This window comes from Ambystoma mexicanum, chromosome 9 (assembly GCF_040938575.1).
Source record: "Ambystoma mexicanum isolate Mex_15411 chromosome 9, UKY_AmexF1_1, whole genome shotgun sequence".
Classification (NCBI taxonomy): domain Eukaryota; kingdom Metazoa; phylum Chordata; class Amphibia; order Caudata; family Ambystomatidae; genus Ambystoma; species Ambystoma mexicanum.
Window position 1 is genome coordinate 1,044,008,655 of NC_090931.1, and position 23,223 is coordinate 1,044,031,877.

General features: G+C 43.5%; 1 protein-coding gene across 4 annotated transcripts in view; it reads left to right on the forward strand.

Annotated features, from left to right (window-relative positions):
* The window catches only part of KCNH7 (potassium voltage-gated channel subfamily H member 7), a 2,172,707-nt gene that overhangs the window by 1,941,678 nt on the left and 207,806 nt on the right, over nt 1-23,223 (forward strand). For all 4 annotated transcript variants that reach the window (XM_069616318.1, XM_069616315.1, XM_069616317.1 and 1 more), the window contains one exon: nt 4,626-4,707. In XM_069616318.1, coding sequence (XP_069472419.1) covers nt 4,626-4,707 — 82 coding nt within the window. The remainder of the gene's footprint in view (nt 1-4,625; nt 4,708-23,223) is intronic.

Consider the following 23,223-nt stretch of genomic DNA (forward strand, 5'->3'; position numbering starts at 1 on the left):
CACCTGAGGAGCACGACGTACAGGATTATCAGCCATTATACATCAACTACAACACCAGAAAAGATCAACAACATTGTGAGGTTAGGTTTAAAGAAAATGACTCAACAGCGGCCAAGACAAAATGGTCTTGGCTTACTGAAGCCTTAAAACAGACACAAGGGCAAATCATTAGTGCCAGATAGCATCTGATCGGCAAACTGTCTCCATGGCCATAGGGAACACAAGAGGTTTCTCGCATTTAATAAACCCGCAGGCAAACTCTTTAAATAAGTATGATATTATTGCGCTGCAAGAAACGGGGACCACGACCAAGCCTTTATGGCCCAATTTCAAAATTGTGTGGATTGCAGCGATAAAACAAGCTAAAGGTCGACCTGCTGCGAGTTTGCTAACAGCAGTGACACTTGAGGCAGGGATCAATGTAGTCCCATGGGCTTCCCCTCACTCTGGGATTCAACTAGTTAGATTAATAACATCTAAACCTGACTCGCCCTTTAGTCCTCAAACTGCCATGTTGAACATTTATTGGAATCCGAGTGCCATTATAGATGCATCTTTTATTACATTTGTTGAACAAATGTTAGACATGTTTGCCCTTGATGGCCAAACGTCCCTAACTATTCTAGTGGGAGATTTGAATATCAAATGTCTGTCCTCGCATTCCAAACTGCTTATAGCTCGAGCAGGAAAATGGGTCACTTTGATGGCAGAGCGTGCGCTTACAGTGTTGAATGGGACCATAACGGATGATTACCCTTCTGCCCCTACCTGGGAACGAGGGTCCTCACAGGCAATCTTGGACTATGTTTATATTTTGTCCCATGCAAAAAACAAACAGGGTCTTGGGAGTCGCGCTGACAGACATTAGTCCCAGTTTCGAGAGCCTTACCCAGATTCTTTAGCTCACTATCTTTCACGGAGAAGAAATATCCAAAGCATATCAGTCTTTGTGTTGCCCTTGGACAGTCCGACACCAAAATGCTAGGCAATTCTCCTCTGAACAAGAGTACCAACAGCAATCCCAGACATGTGTTTTGGTCTGTTTGGTCCTCATCAGTAGGGTGGAGCTGTGCCTCTCTAAGAATAGTGAGCAAGGGGTCCATGTCTGGATTCCCCTAGTAATTTAAGGTGCAACACAAAATTACTTAAATTATGCAAAAAACAAGGGGGGTCCTGGGAGTCCCTCTGCCTGACATTAGTCCTGGTTATGAGAGCCTTACACAGATTCTTTAGCTCAGTATCTTTCACAGAGGCGAAATATCCAAAACATATCAGTCTTTGTCCTGCCCTCAGGCAGTCCAGCCCCAAAATGCTAGGCAATTCTCCTCTGAACAAGAGTGCCAACAGCAACCCCAGACATGTGTTTCGGTCTGGTTGGTCCTCATCAGTAGGGTGGAGCTATGCCTCTCTAAGAATAGTGTGCAAGGGGTCCACATCAATAGAGTGACTTCTTTTCGGGTCAACCCCAACGAGTGTAGCGACCATAACATGTTAGAGATAAAGTGGAAGCAATTAACGGCCAAACCACGGGATGTTTTCCAGTCCTACTCTCGCACAATAATGGAAGGAGCAGAATTAAGTGGTTGCTTCCCAGATCGGACATGCTAAAGGGCCAGCTTGATGCACTCTTCAAACATAGACACATTCAATTTAATTTATGGAAACAGGCAGTAAGAAAAGTCGAATAGCCTCCACTCATAAACGCCATCATGATCCCTACATTAAAATACTCAAGGCCCAGATGCGTAAAAAGCTTAAAAAATACTCTCTGGTGAATGATAGGAAAGCAATAGGGAATAGTCGTACAAAATAAAAAATGCAATTAAGCAGTGGAAAATGAACCAAAGACAACGAGATGGAAAAGCCATGTTAGCTGCTATTACCAGTAAATCCACTGCACAAATTTGGGACTCATTAAGAAAGGCACCCGGGTAATTCACTTCTCCCCATCATATGCCAAACCAAGAGTAAGTACCCCAATTACAAATATTAGCACAATAAATGTATCCAATCTTAGTTTCGATCAGGTAGACATTTGAATGCTCATCAATAAATTGAGCTCCTCTCGGGTGCAAGGTCTTGATGGGCTATCAAATCGGGCTCTCAAAAACCAGTCGAAGGAATGGGCTGCTATTCTTGAAGTTATTTTTTCTAACATTTCTAAAACAGGGATTATTCCAAAATCCTGGAAAAAAATCAGTCATTGTACCAATCTTCAAGGAAGGTAATCGTAATAACCTACTAAACTATAGACCGATTGCTCTCCAGGACATTCCAGGAAAGATTTTTGCGAGACTGATTTTAAAGGACCTCATTGATCCAGGCCAAGAAGCTTTTTGACACTAACCAATCAGGATTTGTAAAAGGTGTTGGCACATCGTTAAATTTGATGTTACTAGCTGCCATCAAAAAACAAGCAATCACAATGAAGCAACCTGTGTTTCTTGCATTCATAGACTTCAGGCAAGCCTTTGATTATGTTTCTAGAGAAAGTTTATGGGCTATATTGCGAGTAGCACAATGTGACCATCACATTTCTAATGTAATTCATCAACTCTACACTGACACAACGATCCAGGTTAAACTAAATAGAGATGGGCTCTTAAACAAGTCTATCCAAACCTTTGCTGGCCTGAAACAAGGATGCATTTTAGCTTTGACACTTTTTAACTTTTATATTAAAGATATACATTTTTTAAACAATGTTTGATCTTTCCCTCCCAAAATTGGACTTGTTAAAATTGAGTGGCTATTTTATGCCAACAATCTGGTTTTAATCGACCAGACGCTGATAGGCCTCCAAAGAAAATTAAATGCCTTAATGGTTTGGCTATCAACGTGTCAAAATCAAATGCTATAATACTCCTCCCGAGAGCTCATGAAGCAAAACTTAAGTGGCGTCTTGATAAAGCGTCCCGGGTGATTGTAAATGAACATAAATACCTAGGACAGCTTGTTAGTAATCATCAATCTAAGTCTCCGTACTGCAATGATCTCAAAGCAAAGGTATATACTTTAGCCTCCCAAGGGCTCCTAATTCATAAGCACTTGGGTACATTTTACTTCATACCAGCTTTAAACTATTATAAACAGAAAGTTGTACCAGTCTTGGCATATGGAGCAGAGGCAACAATTCCAGAACAACATTCGATTGGGATGTTCTGGAGAGCATATATTGGAAAAGAATCTTAAGCTTGCCCAAGAACATCCCAATAGCGATTGTTTGCTACAAATTGCGGCTGGTATCTCTTAGGGCAGCGATTGTCAGGAAAGCCTTATCCTTGCTAAGGAACTGTCTAACGATGGGATATAATATCACTACTTTAATGCCCATTTTACCAACTGTTTTGAACAATATGAAAACTAGTCCACTGTACACTTGTTTAAGCCGACTATAAAGACATCATGCTCAAGGCACATATCTTGTTTGTTGCAGTTGTTACTGGAAGACCCAGACAAGGCTAAGAATAAACTATGGTCTTGGGACTGGTGTAACGATTGGGAAAAGGTCCAACACATATGCAATATTTCATGAAGGAGACTATCAAATAAAAGCTAGAGACAAAATTGCCCACTATTTGGCTAGATTCCCAAACACAAAATATGCAACGACAATCACAAGACTACGTTGAAACCTGTTGCCCACCAAGATGCAAAAGGCAAGATGGTCAAAGGCTTTATATATGGACATAAGCTGTAGATTCTGCAAAAACACTGAACAAGGGGAGGCATTGAAACATTTAATAGTAGAATGCCCTAGTTTAAGTCAAAAGAGAAAATAATATTTTCATAAATTATTTGGTCAAGTCATAATCCTTAACAAAGATTCAATGTGGACAAAAATCTTTAATGTTGCCTCAATAGCTTTCAATATTGCTACTGTAAAGTATATGCTTGCATTGCACCTTCATGATGACGAGTCAGGGCATATTTGATTGAGAGGGGTTTAAATTGGGATATATATAGCAAACATTTAAGATGTCTAATTGGCTGTGTATGAGAAATGATCAGCCTATGAAACTACCATGTGTTTTTAGTCTCTCATTGCTGTTTCATCCTGGAAATGTGTGTGTATATATCAATTGTAAATGAATTTAAGATGTTGCTGTTAATATGTGAAAAAACCTGTTTTAATGTTGAAAATTGTGTTTTATCATGGAAATTTGTGTTTATGTATGAATTGTAAATGCATTTGAAATGCTGTTACTATTTGAAAAAACTTGTTTTAACTTGGAAAATTGTCTGTCATAATTTGCAAATGAAACTAAAATGTTTTTATCACTATTTGATAAAGTTGTTATTAACAACTAAAACAAATAGAGGTTAAAAAATAAAAATTGCCAAGAATCACATGTTTTTGAAGCCTGTGCTAGAAACTAGGTATCCAAACTCTGATGCAGGATCCTGTTGACAATTGCTAAATCCAAACTTGTTAATAACCAAAGTGACTGTACTGAAACCTGAGCAGTCCTCTGACTTAAAACTATAGTCATAACCTAATGGGTTGAGTGTTTTATATGTTGACTCTTCTATGAGCTAATTTGCAAATCGTCAGCAAATATTAAAGGTATTCTATCATATGTCCCTCTTAATTTTCTGTCTTTGTGTTTGTTTGAATTATTAAGGCACATCTAATACTAAGAGCACAAGTAACCAATGATTCTGATGAAGAAAACAACATCCTCCGGAAAAGGAAAGGAGAGAAAGGTAACCTTGACATTTACGTTTTATTTGATTTTCTTTTATAATGTACAATGTACTGGAAGAGATATGAATTGTATATGTGAATTACTGATTTGTTGTGGAACGTGGAAAGTGATTTTGAGTTGCGTGCATCCTTCACAGAAATCAACATTCATGATATAGGAACCACGGGTCATTGAATAAAGGGCCTTTTTTGTTTTGTATTTAACATTTGGTGCACATCTTTGCATCTGTATGTAGCTAGAAGACAACAGAGTGGTGGACAACACATCAGAGAATTCAGAGGGACAAGGACAGGGAGCGGTAAGGGCAGAGAAGGGAAAATGAAGTGGGAGAAGTGTCACCAGGCGGTCAATCTTTTGACAGTTTTGAAGCAAAGATGACAAACAATTGTTTCTCATTTAATTTTGATTGGCTTATATGATACTCATCGTGATGAAAACCTCAAGAAGTGCATAGGTAAAATGGCTATTTAAACCAAGATGCACAAATAAAGGCCAGAGACGTTGCTAGGGAGTGCCTAAGGGGTCTTTTGTTTGTAGCCCTGGATAGAACCTCAGGGGTTACATCCAAAAGGCTAGCTAGCCCCAAGTCCTGACAGTCCCAACATTAGCGTAGCCCTGGATCTTTTTCAGACCTGGCAACACCTCTGATAAAGGCAATGCAGCAGTCTATGTGCCCGATTCACAGAGTGTTCTCCTATGGGTTTATGCCATTGTAAAACTCTTCTGTTAATCAGGCCCGATGCCTCAATGGTTTTAAATCTGAACTTATGTTATCGTGCTAGTTGAAGAAAACAAAAGAAAGCTATTATTCAACTGGCCCTTGAGCATGAGAAACGCTTCCAACCCTACGTACAATTGTTACATTTTTGGGTCATCCTCCACGTTGTACTTTCCATCTTCCCTCATATTAATGTTATGACAAATATCACACATCTCCATCTTCATATGATCAGAAATCTTAACTTGCCTTTATTCATTATGTGGTACAATTTCCTGCCCTAGCCTAATGTTGTTATTAGCCAGGTGACAGTTGGGGAAACTAACTTGGGATGCATTAACTCATTGACAACAGACCCATGTCCTTTTGCTAACATTTTTGTCTACATTTCGCAATCATAATTTATGAGGAGATGGATCAATAGTTGGAATTCAGGGCATGATCCTCGGCTGGTCTTGTCTTTATTATTTATGCAACTGATATTCAGGAGGAGGTACCCACATTGTTCAGCATGGTTTACCTTTTCTCCAGTTCTTAAAATAAGAATGGAGGCTCAGCTACAATCGTTGAAACCCTCTCATTCACAAGCTGAACGCATGCTTGTATCAGCTATTCACGAATTCCCTAGGATGTTTGTTTCTTTTATTACCCAGATCATAAATTCCTCTTTTCATGATCAAATTTTTCCTGGCTGTCTTAAACATGGTTTGATTCATCTCTTAATTAAAAACACTACTTGGACATGATCTACCCTACCACCTATTAGTCTATTGCAAATATCAACATTATCCAAGCTCTCAGGGTTCTTTGCAACCACCCACATCCAGGCTTTTCTGCTGGCACACTATCTTTTGGATGACCACCAATCAAGCTTTCTCCCAGTCAACAGGCATAATTTACCCTTTGTCCATCGTGGATGCATCCCTCAAAGCAACAGACCATGCGCAATGGCACTTGATCTGTCTACTAGATCTCTCATACACTTCTATACGGAGGATCGTGGAGTCCGGATTAACACCCTAACTCTGAGATTTAGCTCTGGGGCCATAGGCTGGTATTTTAGATTTCTGTCCAAGTGTTCGCAAATGGTAGCTCTCAGATCTTGCTGCTCAATTGATTCTGATATCCCATATGGAGTTCCCCAGGCTCACTCATCTCACCCCTCCTTTTTAATCTATATATTCACCTCCTTTTTGAAATCATGCAAACATATAAAATGGGATTTCAGTGAGTTCACTAGAGCTGAATGAGTCCAGCACTGAGATGCCTGGCCTTGGCACCCAGTGATTAGTAGGTGATGTATCCCTGCTATTCAGTTACCAGTTATTCTGTCTGGTATATGCAGGTCCCCCGCTCTAGTCTAGTATGGAACCTAGGGGTTCCTTTGGAATCTCATATGTTCCTCCTCCCTCACATTCTTCAAACAAAATAAGTGCGTATTTCATATGAACATTTTGAAACAGATTCTCCCTTTCCTTCCCAAGGAAGACCATGCAGAAGTTGTGATTACCTCCCACATTGACAACTCTAATTCCCTCTTCACAGATCTCCCTAACTCTTGAATTAATAAGCTGCAAGTTACCTGGAATGCTGTAATTAGGTTTGCTCTGGGTCTTAGAAAACATAATCACACATCGGCTAGGACATCTTTTCACTAGCTCAGTATTAAGGATTACATTGTGTTTAGAAAACTGTACCTTATCCACAAGTGTCACATTTTGATTTGTCAACTTATTTTATTGAAGGCTCAAAACAATGTGTGTACGACACAGTATAGAATAGAATAGCAAAGCAGAACATCTTGTATAATGGACCAATTTAGGGAATTTCAAATGTTAAAACAAAATCTGAAGCATTGGAGAAAGACTATGGGCCTCATTACGAGTTTGGAAGTAGCCATGCCCTAAATAAGGGCTGTCATGAACCATCGGACGCGTCCCTTCTGGACTTCCTGTTGCCTGACACGTAGGGGCTTGCACTCAGCAGTACTTCCAACATGGCCGTCAAACACGGAACGCTGTTTACCAGATTCCACGTCGGACGCATCACGTTCTATAAAGCAGACACGCCCCCGCGGCCCTGCGCGTCTCAACGCTACTGCTTGCAGTGGCTAGACGTGTGCTGTCATAGTTCGCTCTTGCTAACTTCATTGATTCCTGGTTCCTGGTTCCCCTATTACTTCCTCCTCATTCATTCCTTCCCTTTTTGCCCTCACTTGCATCCCGGATCTCCATGCACTCGCTTTCCAAGTACACGCTTCGCTGTTTCCTGGACTTCCCGGACATTCTGAACGATCCAGGAATCGGACGCTGAACGCACGCTGGAACCCGAGGACATACGCACAGGGTTATACAAGACCTGCACTGTGCGCAAGAAGACTCCACCGAAGAACTCTACTAAACAACACAGACAGGTGAGAAGGGGGGAAACCTGTGACAGAAGATTGAGACGCCAACAAACCGAAACTGACACGGACATGGAGGCAGCAGTCCAAGACCTCATGCGTGGCATGCAGGAGTTAACAACAGAAGTTCAGAATCTCAAAGCTGAGAATGCTGCATTAAAACAATTAGTCTTGTCATGTGATTCCGCGACCAAGGAAAGTGTATTGCTGGGCGGAGTAGTGGATAAATATATTGGTTCATCAAAAAACCTTTGCGGATTCCTAGATTCGTGTTTAGTCCACTTTACCTTTAAGCCCTACTACTTCTCCACCCCCAGGGCAAAGGTGGGCTTTATGATCTCGCATCTTTCCGGGAATGCATTAACTTGGGCTACGCCCCTGGTTAATTCTGCAGAGTCCCTCCTGGATAACTATGATGGGTTTGTACAGGCTCTAAAGACCATGTTTGACTGCCCAGAACAGGTCTACAGCGCCCAGGAATGCCTACTGGATTCGCAAAAAGGTTCCCAGGATATGCCTACCTATGTGACACGCTTTAAACAACTGGCCAAGGAAGCAGATTGGTCCTCGGAGGCCTGCTTTACCCTTTTTCGAAGAGGACTGAATGAAGAAATAAAAGATGAGCTAGCCAGGGTAGCTCAACCAGGTTCCTTCCAGGCTCTTATGGACCTCTCTCTACAAATAGACTTACGTATTCAGGAAAGGAAGGCGGAAAAGAAGAAGACTAAAGTGCCTTACCAAAAGACCTCCATCGAACCTTCCTCTAAACATGAGCCTACTCCTGTCCTCACTACAGACCCAGAACCCATGCAACTGGGAGCCTTCTGCTGACCTATATCCCTGCAAGAAAGATTGCGACGGATTCACACTGGGCTGTGTATGTATTGTGCCTCAGATAAACATCTTGTAAGAGAATGTCCCTTAGCTCCTCCACGGCGTTCGGGAAACGCCAGCTCCCGAACCTAGACGGAGCACAGCTTCGGGAGAGAGATGTTTGCTCTACATCTATTTCATCCTTGAACTCTCCTGGACAAAACAATCTTGTGATCTTGCAGGCCTTTCTATCGCCATCCAAGAAAGAAACTTACCCCATTTTGGCATTGGTGGATTGTGGAGCCATGGGGATATTTATAGATCAAGATTGGGTCACTACCCACCACACTCCATATGAAACTTGAGGCATCATGCAACCTGTGGAGGCTATCGATGGAAGACCTCTCTCTTCAGCACCCATAACCCTACAAACCAAAGAGATCCAACTCTCGATAAACCATCATCGAGAGGTGATCAAATTTGACATCATAAAGTCTGCCCACTATCCAATGGTACTGGGTATGCCCTGGTTACAGAAGCACAACCCATACATCAACTGGGCAGCAGGATCCTTGTTTCTTGGTTCTGAGCACTTTATGTCTCACTGTCTATCCCTGGATTCCTCATCGACATCCTCTGAAGGTACGCTTAAAGATCAGTAGGGCCCATTCACAGTCTCAAATTTTATCCAGGTCCCCAGGGCCTATCAGGAGTACACTGATGTGTTTTCAACTGCCATAGTTCAGGCCCTACCTCCTCACAGACCTGAAGATTGCGCTATTGATACTGAACCTTCAGCGGTGATTCCTTTCAGAAGGATATTCATTCTACCCGAACCTGAAAAAAGGGCCCTCCAAGAATACTTGGATACCAACCTTGAAAATGGCACCATACGACCATCCAAATCTCCGGCGGGAGCTTCGTTGTTCTTTGTTCCAAAGAAGTATACTAAGGAGCTTAGGCCTTGTCTTGATTATCGTGGTCTAAATCAATGCACCCTCAAGGATCGCTACCCATTGCCCTTAATCTCGGATATCCTGGAAGCGGTGAGAGGAGCTGTAATCTTCACGAAGTTGGATCTCAGAGGTGCCTACCATCTGATCCGTATAAAGGAGGGTGACGAATGGAAAACAGCCTTTAGAACACCCTTTGGTCACTTTGAATACCTGGTCATGCCCTTCAGACTCGCCAATGCCCCAGCGGTCTTCCAACGTTTCATGGACCGGGTGTTCTCCGACATGCTATTCCTCTTCGTCATAGTCTACCTGGATGATATTCTGATATATTCCAAGGACCATCTTCAGCATGAAGAGCATGTTAAGGCAGTCTTACAGCAGCTACGTGAACATAAGCTCCTGGCTAAACCCGAGAAATGCCTTTTCCATGTCTCTACTGTTCACTATCTAGGATTTGTTCTTAGTCCAATAGGAATTGGCATGGACCCCTCAAAGGTAAAAGCCATACTATCCTGGCCTGTTCCAACTACCATGAAACAGATTCAATCCTTCCAAGGGCTTGCCAACATTTACCGGAAATTCATACCTTCCTTTTCGGAGATAGTTCAACCGATTATTACATTGTTGAAAAAGGATACTCCCTTTCTTTGGACAGCAGCCCAAGATGAAGCGTTCCAATGACTGACGGCGGAGATTACACAAGCCCCCGTCCTGGCTCAACCTGACATCGATCGACCTTTCCTAGTGGAGGCAGATGCCTCCAACTACGCCATCGGAGCAGTTCTAAAGCAGGAATTCGAGGACAACTTAGAACACCCCATTGCTTATCTCTCTAGAACCCTAACTCCCAGCGAGACTCATTATTCTGTCTTGGAAAAGGAACTGTTAGCCATCCGTCAAGCCTTCACTGACTGGCGTCATCTGCTCCTGGGAGCAAAACATCCTGTTCAGGTCCATACAGACCATCGGAATCTTCAAGTTTTACAATCTCTGGAATGTAGGAATAGTCATCAAGCCCATTGGGCCTTCCTCTTCGCCCAGTACCAGTTCCAAATCCATCATGTCCCTGGAACACACAACATAATTGCTGACGCCTTATCCGGACGTCCTGACTACGAGACTCTTGAAGATCAGTCCTTCCCAAAGATGTTTCCCCACACAATTTTTGTAGCCCAAGCAATCAGTCTCCTGGAAGACATTCGGATTCAAACCCAGACCTCTGAGATCTGGAAGAAATTTAGAGGGAAGAATCGATGGAATCTTCGAACAAAGGACGGGTATTTGTTCAAGGATAATGGCCTTGTCATCCCCACACAGAGACTGCGACAAAGGATTATAAGCCTCTGTCACGATACCCTTCACTCAGGACATTGTGGCATCACCAACACTCTCCGTTTGATACAAAGACAATTTTGGTGGCCAAAGATGAAGGTTGACGTCCTACTGTACATCCAAGCCTGTGCAGTCTGCAATCAAAACAAGCATGATAACAAGAGACCGGCGGGTCTCCTACTTCAACCAACACTACAAACAAGGCCCTGGGAATACATCGCTACAGACTTTATTGTGGAATTGCCACCCTCCAGGGGATGCACGACTATCATGGTCACCATTAATCTATTCACTCACATGGCTCATTTTACACCATTATATAAACTACCATCTTCCTCAAAACTCACTACAATCTTCCTGGAACACATATTCCGACTTCATGGACTCCCTCCCAAGATCATATCAGACAGATGACCTCAATACATATCCCAATTTTGCGAACACATATGCCGTATACTAGGAATTCAATGTGCCCTCTCCTCAGGTTATCATCCACAGACTAATGGAGCTACAGAACGTATGAACCAAACCCTCAGGCAATATCTTTGTTGTTTCACCACCAAGGTCCAGGACGATTGGTCACTCTTAATACCTGTGGCTGAATTCGCCTACAGCAATTCGGATCACTCGGCTGTCAAGGCCAGCCCTTTTTTTTGCAGCCAAGGATTCCACCCTTTGGTTCTACCATCCATTCTCCCACATCCTACACCAGTACCTACAGTTGACTCCTGGATTGAAACTCTCATCAACATACACAAGGAAGCCAAGGAACACCTAGAAAGGGCCCGAACTAACACCAAGCATTATGCAGACTCCAAAAGAAGACCAGGGCCTTCTTATGCAGTGGGTGACAAGGTCTGGCTATCCTCGAAACTACTCCCTCGACACTTACGACCAAATAAGCTGGCTCCCCTGTACTATGGCCCCTTTTCCATAAAGGAAATTATTAATCCAGTGGCCTTCCGACTCAAACTACCAGACTCCTGGAAGAGGACCCACCCAGTGTTTCACACGTCTCAAATGAAACCCTACGTCCAGTCCTCCTAGACTGCTCTAAGCTCTACCCCTGTAATTGTTGATGACCAGCTAGAATACAAAGTGTCCAGGATATGTGACTCCAGGTACAGACGTGGTCAACTACAGTATCTGGTTGAGTGGAAGGGGTACCCTCCCAGTGAACGCACCTGGGAACCAATCTCAAACCTAAATGCCCCCAGATTACTCAAAAGGTATCATCTTATACACCCGGGCAAACCCGGAGGAACAGGCCTTCAGAGGGGGCATGCTGTCATGAACCATCGGACGTGTCCCTTCTGGACTTCCTGGTTCCTGACACGTAGGGGCTTGCACTCAGCAGTACTTCCAACATGGCCGTCAAACACGGATGCTGTTTACCAGATTCCGCGTCGGACGCATCACGTTCTACAACGCAGACACGCCCCTGCGGCCCTGCGCGTCTCATCGCTACCGCTTGCAGTGGCTAGACGTGTGCTGTCGTAGTTCGCTCTTGCTAACTTCATTGATTCCTGGTTCCTGGTTCCCCTATTACTTCCTCCTCATTCATTCCTTCCCCCTCATTCATTTCTTCCCTTTTTGCCCTCACTTGCATCCCGGATCTCCGTGCACTCGCTTTCCGAGTGCACGCTTCGCTGTTTCCTGGACTTCCCAGACATTCTGAACGATCCAGGAATCGGACGCTGAATGCAGGCTGGAACCCAAGGACATACGCACAGGGTTATACAAGACCTGCACTGTGCGCAAGAAGACTCCACCGAAGAACTCTACTAAACAACGCAGACAGGTGAGAAGGGGGGAAACCTGTGACAAAGGGCATGGCTACCCCCAAACTTGGGTCCGTGTTCGGGTCCCACAAAAGGGCTCAATGGGAATGGGAGGATGGCAACAACAGCCCATTAATAACAGGGCCATTGCTGCCACCCAGTACTGCTTGTGGGTGCCGCTCTGCACGCCTGGTCTGACCAAGCGTTCCAGAGTGGCACCCGCAAGCATACACGGAATGTTGTGGCAAGGTAACAACGGCGCCGGTAGCACTCCCGGTGCCATTGTTGCCTTACCGCAACATTCGCAATGAGGCCCTATGTATGAGTTAGAAAGAACAAAAACTTTCAAAAATAATGGGGAGGGGAAACATATAACATACATTAAAGACAAGACAGTGAGAAAGTGTGGAGGATAAGGGGAAAATGGAAAGGACATGGTAAGGGTAATCATTAAATAAAAATAATAATATTATTTTAAATAGAATAATCACTTGAGGCAAGGAAATAAAAAAATATTCTCCATTTCAATTCATACTTCTGATCCAGTTTAACCCTCCAATCTATGTATGTTACATATGGAGTTTCACCATATTTTGTGATTAATCAGGTCAAATTTCTTCCATTTAGTTGTGATAACCTGGACATCAATTGGAATAAAAAGATCAAATAAATATGATGTGTGGGAGTCTAAATGATTTTGAAAAAGAGCACTGCCCAAAAATAAAATCTTAGAATGAAAGTGTTCATCTAACTTAAAAATACGTTTTATAATGCGCCATACATTATTCCAGAATTGTTCAATATATTTACATTCCAAAAACATATGTTTGAACGATCTGTCACCATCATGACAATTCCAACATTTGTTATCTAAAGATAAAAAGCATAGCAGTCGTGATACACATTCTGTGGCGAAAAAAGAAAAGTGTTTGGGTTAGATTAGCCTAAACAGTTATGGTTGAGTTTTTTTTTCCACAAATGACGACCTACCATTATCTTCTAAAGTAACTGAACAATCTTGTTGCCATTCTTGCTGTGATTTCCATTGGGGATTCTCAATCAAATCATTAGTAAATTCTTTATAGAAAAGGGAAGCGGAAACCGGTGATTGTATATGTGATTTTGTCTAACAACACTAGTGGGCATGGAAGATTCCATCAGAAGCTGCAAATTGTCTAGAATAGCATCAATTAGTAGTGAGTATTGATGAAAAAAAGACCTAGGAGTGGCAAATTTCTCCCTGAATTCATTGAAAGTTAGCTATATACCTTGATTAAAAAGTTGATGTACATTTTTAATTCCTTTTAGTATCCAACTTTTTTCAAAAAATGACTCTACCATTAATCTGAATAAGATCATTAACCAAATGAATGGGTTTGTAGAGATGAAATACATTCTAATCTGTTTAGCTGTAAGCCGAACATTAGTACATTTAATAAATCTATTTTTTGTAGCGAACAAATAACAATCGGAGAAAAGGGCCAAACCATAATACTTTCCACACAAACCAATGTAGGAGTGAAAAAGTGTTCAACTTGACAAAACCAGCACTGTGCTTGCTTAAGTAAAAAGGCAGAATAATATTTAATAAGGTCAGGGAATCCCATCCCCACCCCCACAGAGGACTTTCCTTTTTAGTCTTGAAGAGGGATGGGCAAATACATCCCCTGCCCCCTTCTATAAGGTACATGACACAGAAGAAGATCAGGAGACACTGTGAACGCCCATGCTGTTTTGGACCAATTCCCAGTGCTCCAATAATTGATCAATATGTCGAGAGGTACTCACTCAGCCAGTCCTTCATACTAGGAGCAGTAGAAACCCTACCCAGAGTGGATGAAGAGCCTCAGGCTGCAACTAAGGAGACTTCAATTGATTGACAGTAAAGATTAAAACGCCAAGAACCCATGTTACCTACGTCGATAGAGACACCATGACATAGCAGCATTTTGCAGGTTTGACAGGTTGGTCAATTACAGTGTCTATACCACTAGCCCACTCCTCACCTGATGATTCTATGGGGGATTCAATAGGTTCGTCAGTAGAACTCTCCTTCTTCCTTTCCCTCCAGGCTGTTCTTGTCGACTTGGTGCAGGTCTTTCCCTTGGGTTTGAAGAGATAAGGACGGGCTTGCCTGGAGGCCACTTTGCCTTTAAGACTATTTGCCTGGCAGTGGGGACTCCAGGGAGCCCACCCCAAACCAAGGAAAAGCTGGGTGAAACACCCTGGTAGGTCTTGTTAAGGTGGGTTGTAGTTGATGCAGTTTGTGGAGTAATCCAGCAATGGAAATGGTGTGGCTAATTATCACCTACAATTACCAGAATGCACTGGTATGTTGCAGTAGTAGGCAATTGCCAATTCTGGGGAATGACTACGATGACCAGCATGCATTGGTGTCACCAATAGAGCTCCGAGGTTGTCCAGGCAGTAGTCCAGGTGGCGTGCAGATGCACGCAGCAAGAATAACCCAGCAGAGGAAGGAGCGGACGTGAGTGAGGCACACACGACTGCGGCAACAGACGCCGCTCACAGAGAACAATGAAGGCTGGAAACCCTCCCGGAGCGGGAGTAAGCACAACAGGAGAAGGAAGGGCTATGAGGGAGGCACACACGGCAGTGGCAACAGATGCTGCGCACCGCAAAGGATGAAACCCACTCAGAGCAAGAGGCGGCAAGGAAGGAGCTGCTCGAAGTGGAAAGGAAAGCCACTTACAAACAACAAACAAGGTAGTGGAAAAAGCGGGGAAGGTACACAGGAGGGAGTGCAAGCAAACTCACTTGAGGAAACAGAATAAGGAAGTTGCAATGCACAGGTGCTTCTCATTAGCAGGTCTTTAAGGCAGCTACTGAAGGAAGACTAGAACGCACCGTGCGTTGAATGGAACAATTCAGTCTTTCTTCCATATCGCCCATCTCCTCCATAGCTTCCATGGGCGATATGTGACAGTATTGGACAGGAAGCACACTTTCCATCCGCACATCGGGACACAAACACGTACTCGATTACACAAAGAACACAAGTGTACAGTTCTATAAATTAGAGGACAGATACATATACATAATGCCTTTGCCTTTATTATTTTGTCATTAGCTTGACGCAGTAACGCAGAAACCGCAAGAGATCCTGAACATAGCTTGCAGATGATTATATGCCATTAACCATATGGAACTACAGGAGCACCTATGGGACCTGACAGAACGAAGTGTGAATAACATATGGAGAATATAGAATAGCACATACATCTAGAAGCCATGTAATGGCTCAGGAAAATTACACAAGGCCACAAGCCTCTCAGTTAGATCTGAGCTGAATACAGGCTGAACAAGAGAGTAAACGTGTGAGACAGGACCCGCTGCCAAGGCCACCAGATACAAATAACATTCCATTCCCTGAACTGCAGTAACACCAGCGGCAGTAAAAGAAAATAATTCCTCATAATTCAGAGTAATACAGAGCTGCAGAGCTGCAGAGCTCCAAATCACGGTCTCTCAACACGTGACCCGGCCAAACTGAATCTAGAAGCTGGGAACAAGAGTGAATCTCACGCCGACAGACACAAGCTTGCAACAAAGATGTTACAACATGCAACAAGTGTTGCATGATGTGAACAAGCACTCTCATAGACTATGGTGGTGCACACAATTTACAATACAGACACATAGTCGTTCTCATTACCATGGGAAGGTATACCGAGAGCTGCGAAACATTTTGGTTCCCAGGCCTGGGGATATCCGCTCTAGCTGACCGCAGTTCAGTATCCTGGGTGTGGGTAGCAACGGGCAAGAACCAATGGTAAGACCCTCACACTGCAACATTGTTTAGAGATAGTCATTTGGGGAAGGACCAGGTTAGCCAGTTGAAATGCCAGGGCCTGAAGAGTAATTCATGTATGGGACTCCATAGGTTATTATGCTCCTGAAAGCAATCCCAGAGGGTGTTAGGGAGAATTCTCCAGAATGGCTAATTTCCCTTACCTACTGAGTCCCTCAGCAGTTTTGCTGGATTTCTAGGATTTATTTTTTCACCTGGTAAGAGTGTGAGCCTTTTTCCCACTCTTACATGTGTTTTGCTGTGTGTGTGTGTAACATTTTTATTGTGTTCAGAGACTGTGGAGCTTCACCTTCTCCATAGCCATCATCGTTTTACTGTGTATTACACAGCACATTCAGTGCAGTGACACAGGGTTGTCTTTTTCAGACTTCCCACCTTAAACTCCATTTTCTGGGACTGACTACTGTCTCCCAGAACATGTAAAGTTGCCATTGACTTTATTGGTCTTTTTAAACTCACAGACCCAGTACAAACTATCTTTCATAGAGTTCTGGAAAGGGCTAATAGATATCCCTTTTTGTCTGTTTCTCACGGAAAATTGTTTTGTTCTCTTTTCATTAAGATTTGACTGGTGGCAGTGGTAGCTACCCTATTTTTCCTACTGCGTTATTTTAAATAGCCTTGGTGTTGTTTTAGGCTATCTTAGTAGCCTCAAACTTAAACCCGCTGGACCATATTTACTTTTATACGGTCCCGGGTGGGTTTATTCGCCATTTCTTTTTGTAAAAGTCTTTCTTGTGTTTTACTCTGTGTGCCAAACCAGGTTTGGTTCCTTTGTTCGCTGACCTTTCACAGACTTCTGCATAGAAGCCCTACTTAGGCGCCTGTATGTCTGAGGGGGACAGGATGTGAGGGAGGGGTTTGAGTCTCCCTGCACAGGCTCTCATTGGAGACCCATGTCGAACTCTGGTATGATTGGCTGTGTTGACTGTCCCGGCGGGAAAGCCATCCTGCTGTGTGATTGACAGCCAGGCTGTGTGAATGGGAGAAAACTGCATAAAAAGCAGGTCTCTGGGACTGAGAAGGCAGAGTCACCACTGGATCGAGAGAACAGAACAGAAGCTGACAGAAGAGGACCTCTACAATGACTGAACCTCCTGGCGAAGCCCTGCTGCGGGTCCAAATCTCCAAACTTCAACAACAGGGAAGATCTGCAAGGAATCCTCTCCCCTTGAGCTGGTGGGAACAACCAGTTTGCCAAACTGCAAGCCAGGTTTCCTTCCTCTGGTCGAATTTGCTGTGCACAGTTACAGTGAACCGGATAGCCAGAAGGACCGGACCCTGCTTGGGTTTTAAGGAGCTCAATTTTTATTCGTTGCTTTGCTCTGCTGCTGGTTTCTTCCCTGGGCAGTGCAGGACCCTCCAGTCTTCCTACTTTGTGTCAGTCCGACAGTCGCTTCAGGAACCGTGAGCCTGCAGGACCTGCCAGGAACATCCACTTCAGCTACAGCCTTCTTCTCCATTTAAGGTACTTTTCAAATCCGGTCGTTTGTTCCGTCCGACGGCGGTAAAAGTGTCTGAAATCTTTTGCCAATCCGAGGGCTTGTCCTTCTCCATTCTTTAAAAGTAAGTTTTTATCTGACCAACTTCGTTCTGAACTCTTGGCAAAGACTTAACCACAAACTACCCTGAACTGTGTGATCCTCTGCAAAGACTTTGGTCCATTGACTTTGGCCCTGGCCTCTTGATTAGATTTCCTCACTGTAGTTCCTTTTTCTAGATTGCCCTGTTTACTTACTTGTTGGTGCTGCTCAACTCTTGTCTAACTTTGTCTTTCCCTCCCTTTTTATTACTGGAGTGGCATTTTGCTCACACTTCATGTTGAGCTTAACTTGTCCTGAATCTATTGGGTGTGGTGTGGTATATTAAGATCTGATTTTTCAACTGATTAATAATAGTGAAATGTTTAATAACTGATGTGTAAATAAATGTACATTCTTTTACTCAGAAACCTTGAGTCAGTGTTTGTTTGAATCATAGTAGTTTTTGTCCTTTGTGTAACTATTGATACTGCTTTCTTTACTCTTGAGATAAGTCTGGCTGCTCAGCCATCGCTACCACCCCACTGTGTAGTACAGGCTTGTACCAAAGGTGAATTTTTTCTGTCACTTGTAGTCCTGATTGTATGTGGTGTTCCCAAATGGTACTGCATATAATTCTGCCTAACAGAGGGTGATAGGTTTTCTGAAGTAGGGCCCAGGTTGTGATGTCGCTATGACGTACCTAGGGTACAAAACTGGCCTGCGAGCCAGGAAATGTTGAGATGTCTTAGGATTTTCTTTGATCCTTTTACTGATCCTTGTTGGTTTTGGCTGTAATAAACCGCAGTTTGAACTTGCTGTCTGGCTGCGTCTACGTTCCTTTTGGGGGAAAGAGTTTGCAAACTCCTAGTAGCCCTCTAACCTACCTGGGAGTTTGTCCCCAACAGTCTATTAAGGGAGATTGCCCCACAAAAAATTGGCGAGGCATGAATCAATGTATTTAAAACATTTACTGGAAATCGGTACAGGAAGCATAAATAAAATGCACAAAATAAAAGGGAAAAATTATAAATGTAATCTATTGGAGGTGACTCAACCAGGACATGTATAGCGGGGACCAGGAATCTAAAAGACTTTTAATTTTGGTTAATGCCATATTCGTGTTTCCTTTCATTATATCTTTGGCAGAAGAAAACATTTGCAGGCCTATATATTTAATTTTCTTAGGACACCACCTCATGCCATAGGGTTGGACCAGATGTTTAGTACAATGGATATTCAGAGGAAGAATTTCCGATTTGTCATGCGTAAAAAGGGAGAAGTCTATTTGCCAATTTTTTGGTAAAAGTTCTGCAATCTGTATTGATTAGAGAAATTGGTCTATAGTTTTGTGCTACTTTAGGAACTTTATTATGTTTAGGGAATGTCAGAAGCATAACTTCATTAAAGGTACCTTCAGATTTTGAGTTTGAGATAAAGTGAGAAAAAGTTCATATAGTATTATAAGTAATGATTTTTAATGGGAATGGAAGTCAATAGAAAATCCATTGAGTCCCGGCGCCTTGCCTTTTTAAGCCAATGTATAGCCTTGATAATTTCATTTTGCTTTATGGGTGAATTAACTGAGTCAAAATCAATAGTCGGATAACTTGAATGTGTGGTATTTTGTAGGAAATCAGAAATGTTTGGATTATTGAGAGTAGAGTCAGAGGAATATAATTGATGACAGAATTTACTGAATACATTAATAATCTTTTTATATACATATTTTATATTGCCATTCAAGTCCTTTACTACTGTAGTACTACCTCTTTCACCTTACACCAGATGGAATTATTCACATGAGATGTGCTTTGGGTATTTGTGAGAAACCAGAAGGTGTCTCACCCGCTAGTCCCATCAGATCTCTCACTCAGGTGGTCAGGGCACACCCATCGACTTTGGATCCAGACCCTGGGGGTGGACCAGTGCGGGAGGATCACCTGGGTGAGGGGTCTTTGGGGACAGGGACACTGGATGATGAGACGCAGTATCACTACCCCTACAACACCTTTAACCCATCCTACCTGGTAGGATATATGGGAATCTTACCACTCCCTTTCTTTTCTCCAACACTTTCACATGGTCAGCCCATTCTGGGAGAAAACAGACTCACACCCGAGCCGTGTACCTTACATATCCCGCTACTATGGTCAGGCGAAGTCGGGCAATTACTGACAATCCCTCACACCTGATTTCCATTACACTTCCCCACATTGATAAAAGGCAGAGTATGAGAGCATACTCTGAGTGAGGCAAAGCACACGAAGGAACAGCAGTTTCGAGTCAGCAGCTGAACGAGGGGAGAAAGAAAGCAAACTCGGAAGGGTTCGTAAGAAGAAGGGAAATACCCATAACCTTTTTGGCAAGACGTTGTTACTTTCAAGAAACCTTCAAGGCCTGAAAGCGTAAGGCCAGAAAACCAGGCTAAAGAATCCTGCATTGTGTGTTGAAGACACCAAGGGCCCTCCCATGTAACTGACCAAGGCAGGGAGAAGCAGCAGCCGTAGTATCATCCTTGGCTCCAAGAACAAAGAAGCGCAAGAGAGATCAACACAGCCGGTGAGTTGAGGAGACTCATGCAAGACCGTTCTGTGTTGAAGTCAAGGTTGCAAGCAGCAACATTGTACAATGAGTGCTTGAACAAACGTTGTTAAACATGTGTGATGAAAGACGCGAGTAAAGCTAAACTGCTGATGACTGTTTGAACTTGAAAAGACAAGATACGATACCATTGACAGAGTGGTCTGGCACCATGAATGTGTTCATTCGAAGGTCTCTGTAAGGTATCCCGCCAAGAGAGATGAAAGTAGAAGATTGAGGAAAACAATTGTGTGAAGTGAAACAAAGTGGTCCTGTGACAGTTAAAGTAAAACCCATTGCACATTCGAAAATCCTCGATGTTGGTAAAAAGAGGATCCAAGCTTGAACGAGGGAGGTGCATGGTCCAAGTCTGAACGAGGGAGGTCAGATGTAAACATTGAGATATCAAGATGATACAAGTTTGAACGAGGGAGATCCATGGTCCGAGCCTGAACGAGGGAGACCAAGTGTCAACATTGTGATAAAAGGGGGTCTCAGCCTGAAGAGGGAGACCCATGATCAACATTGAAAGCGAGAACTTGTGCATGTACAAATCCTAATAGGAATGGAACTTTAAGACTTTGTTACCACATACCCTCTGCAGTACTAGACTGTTGTTGGAAATGATGCTTTGGCAAAAGTCCCTGATGTCTGTGCTTTGAACTGTATCATCGTGGCCGAGAAGCCAGAGTGTGTGTGAAGCTCGAACTTGCCGCCTAGCCCCGTGCTAAAAACATGGGGAAGGGAAGCCAAATGCTCAACCGTCCTGACATATTATTTCTTGAACACCTTTTGTTTTACATACACTTTTGTCCCACACCCTTTTTCTATTTAGAAGTACGAATTGGCAATAGGTTTATCAGTATAGGCCCTTTTATTTGACTAGGACTGCGTCATTATTATTTGATGGTCGTACCTTCCTCCCATGCTTAGATTTAGGTTTATGTAGGCATTCAACCAGACCATTTGAAGTTCAATAAACACCCTTGATCTGTGTTCACTTGTGTCTGACTTCGCTGTTTGATACCATGCCTTCCTTACAGATTTCTGCATTATCGATATTTATGATTTTTGGTTCTGTGTCACTTGGCCATGCCATGCTGTTTGCCTGCTATGGTTCTGCTCCCTGGACGTGCTTCCCACACCCATGCTACGATATTGGCCACAACCACACCCCTGGCACCATGTTACAGGTGACCAGGTGCTCTATGGCCTGCCCTGGGGTGTGCCATGGAGTCGCCTGTAGTCCTGTGACCCTGCCAATATGGCAGCTGCTCAGTGAGTGTGATGTGCTGCTGGTCTGCCCCAACCAAGTCAGGCACTGCACACGCATTGTAGTTCTGGAGCTGGATCAGGCCAGTGTTGGGGGGGGGGGCTGCATCCAGCGGCGTGTTCGCCAACTGCACTGGCACCTGCAAGCGCACACAGGCCTGTGGAGCTGAAGACAGGGGTGCAGGTCACCTTGTGTTTGGTTTTCAGTGGTACATGCTCATTGACGGGATGTCAGTCATTTACAATGTACTTGTTGCTGCTTCATGCATCGTCAACAGGTAACGGGAGTGCTTAGGTATGAGATGTTCTGCAATGGCATTGATTTGGCTTTGTTGGGTGTCACATATTCATGTTGCTTTATTAGTTGGTATGTGTTGCTGAGTGACCTTGTCTGTTGTGTGTGCTTGTGTGTGTGTTGCTTTGGCATTGCTATGTTTCACACTAGTGACATTGGCCTTTTTGGCATATTTTGCTGTGAGTTTGTAATAGTAGGATTTGTGTGGTTTTTACGAGTATGAGGCACACACCACATGTCTACCCTGGATTGCAATTCTCAGGTAGTGGTCTATGGCCCAAAAGGGCTCGCCATGTTTCATCATCAAAGGCATTCTGGGATGTGGATATGGTGTGGCTGTCACACTTTATGGTTTTCATGTGAAGTATGTCTGGACAAGCTGGTTGCGTATATGCTGGCCCGTGACCCTTTGGCCTGCTACTGGTATGGGGCCTGCCTGTGGCTGCGGGTGCAACCCATCATCCACCTCTAATGGTATGCCACAACGTGTGGCTATATTATGCAAGATGCAACATTCCAATATGATCTGTTGCATACAACAGTATACTGGAGGCAGTTGTGTACAACAATATACCGGAGGCAGTGGAAGCGTGATTTCAGCACTCCAAATGTGCGTTTGATTATGCCTCTGGTCGCAATGTGTGCTATATTGTAGCAGACCTCCGCTGGCATGGTGGGGTTTCGAATAAACATCATCAGGAATGGTGACAGCGGGTATGCGCTGTCCCCTGTGGATGACAAAGAAAATAGTTATTTGGTTTAGGATGTCGTGATATTGTGGTTCAGATTGGCATAGTATGTAGCTGTCGTGGGGGCCTCCAGGGTTGTTTGCATTCACATGCATTATGTATCCCTTGGCTTCAAAGATGACCTGCACGTTCAGCGAATGCCAATTATTCCATTTCCAGTAAATGTGTTTGGTGGCTCGTGGGGGCTGTAGTACAACATGTGTGCAATCTATTGCCCAGAGTACCCGTGGGAACTGGGCAATGGCATAGAATTATTGCG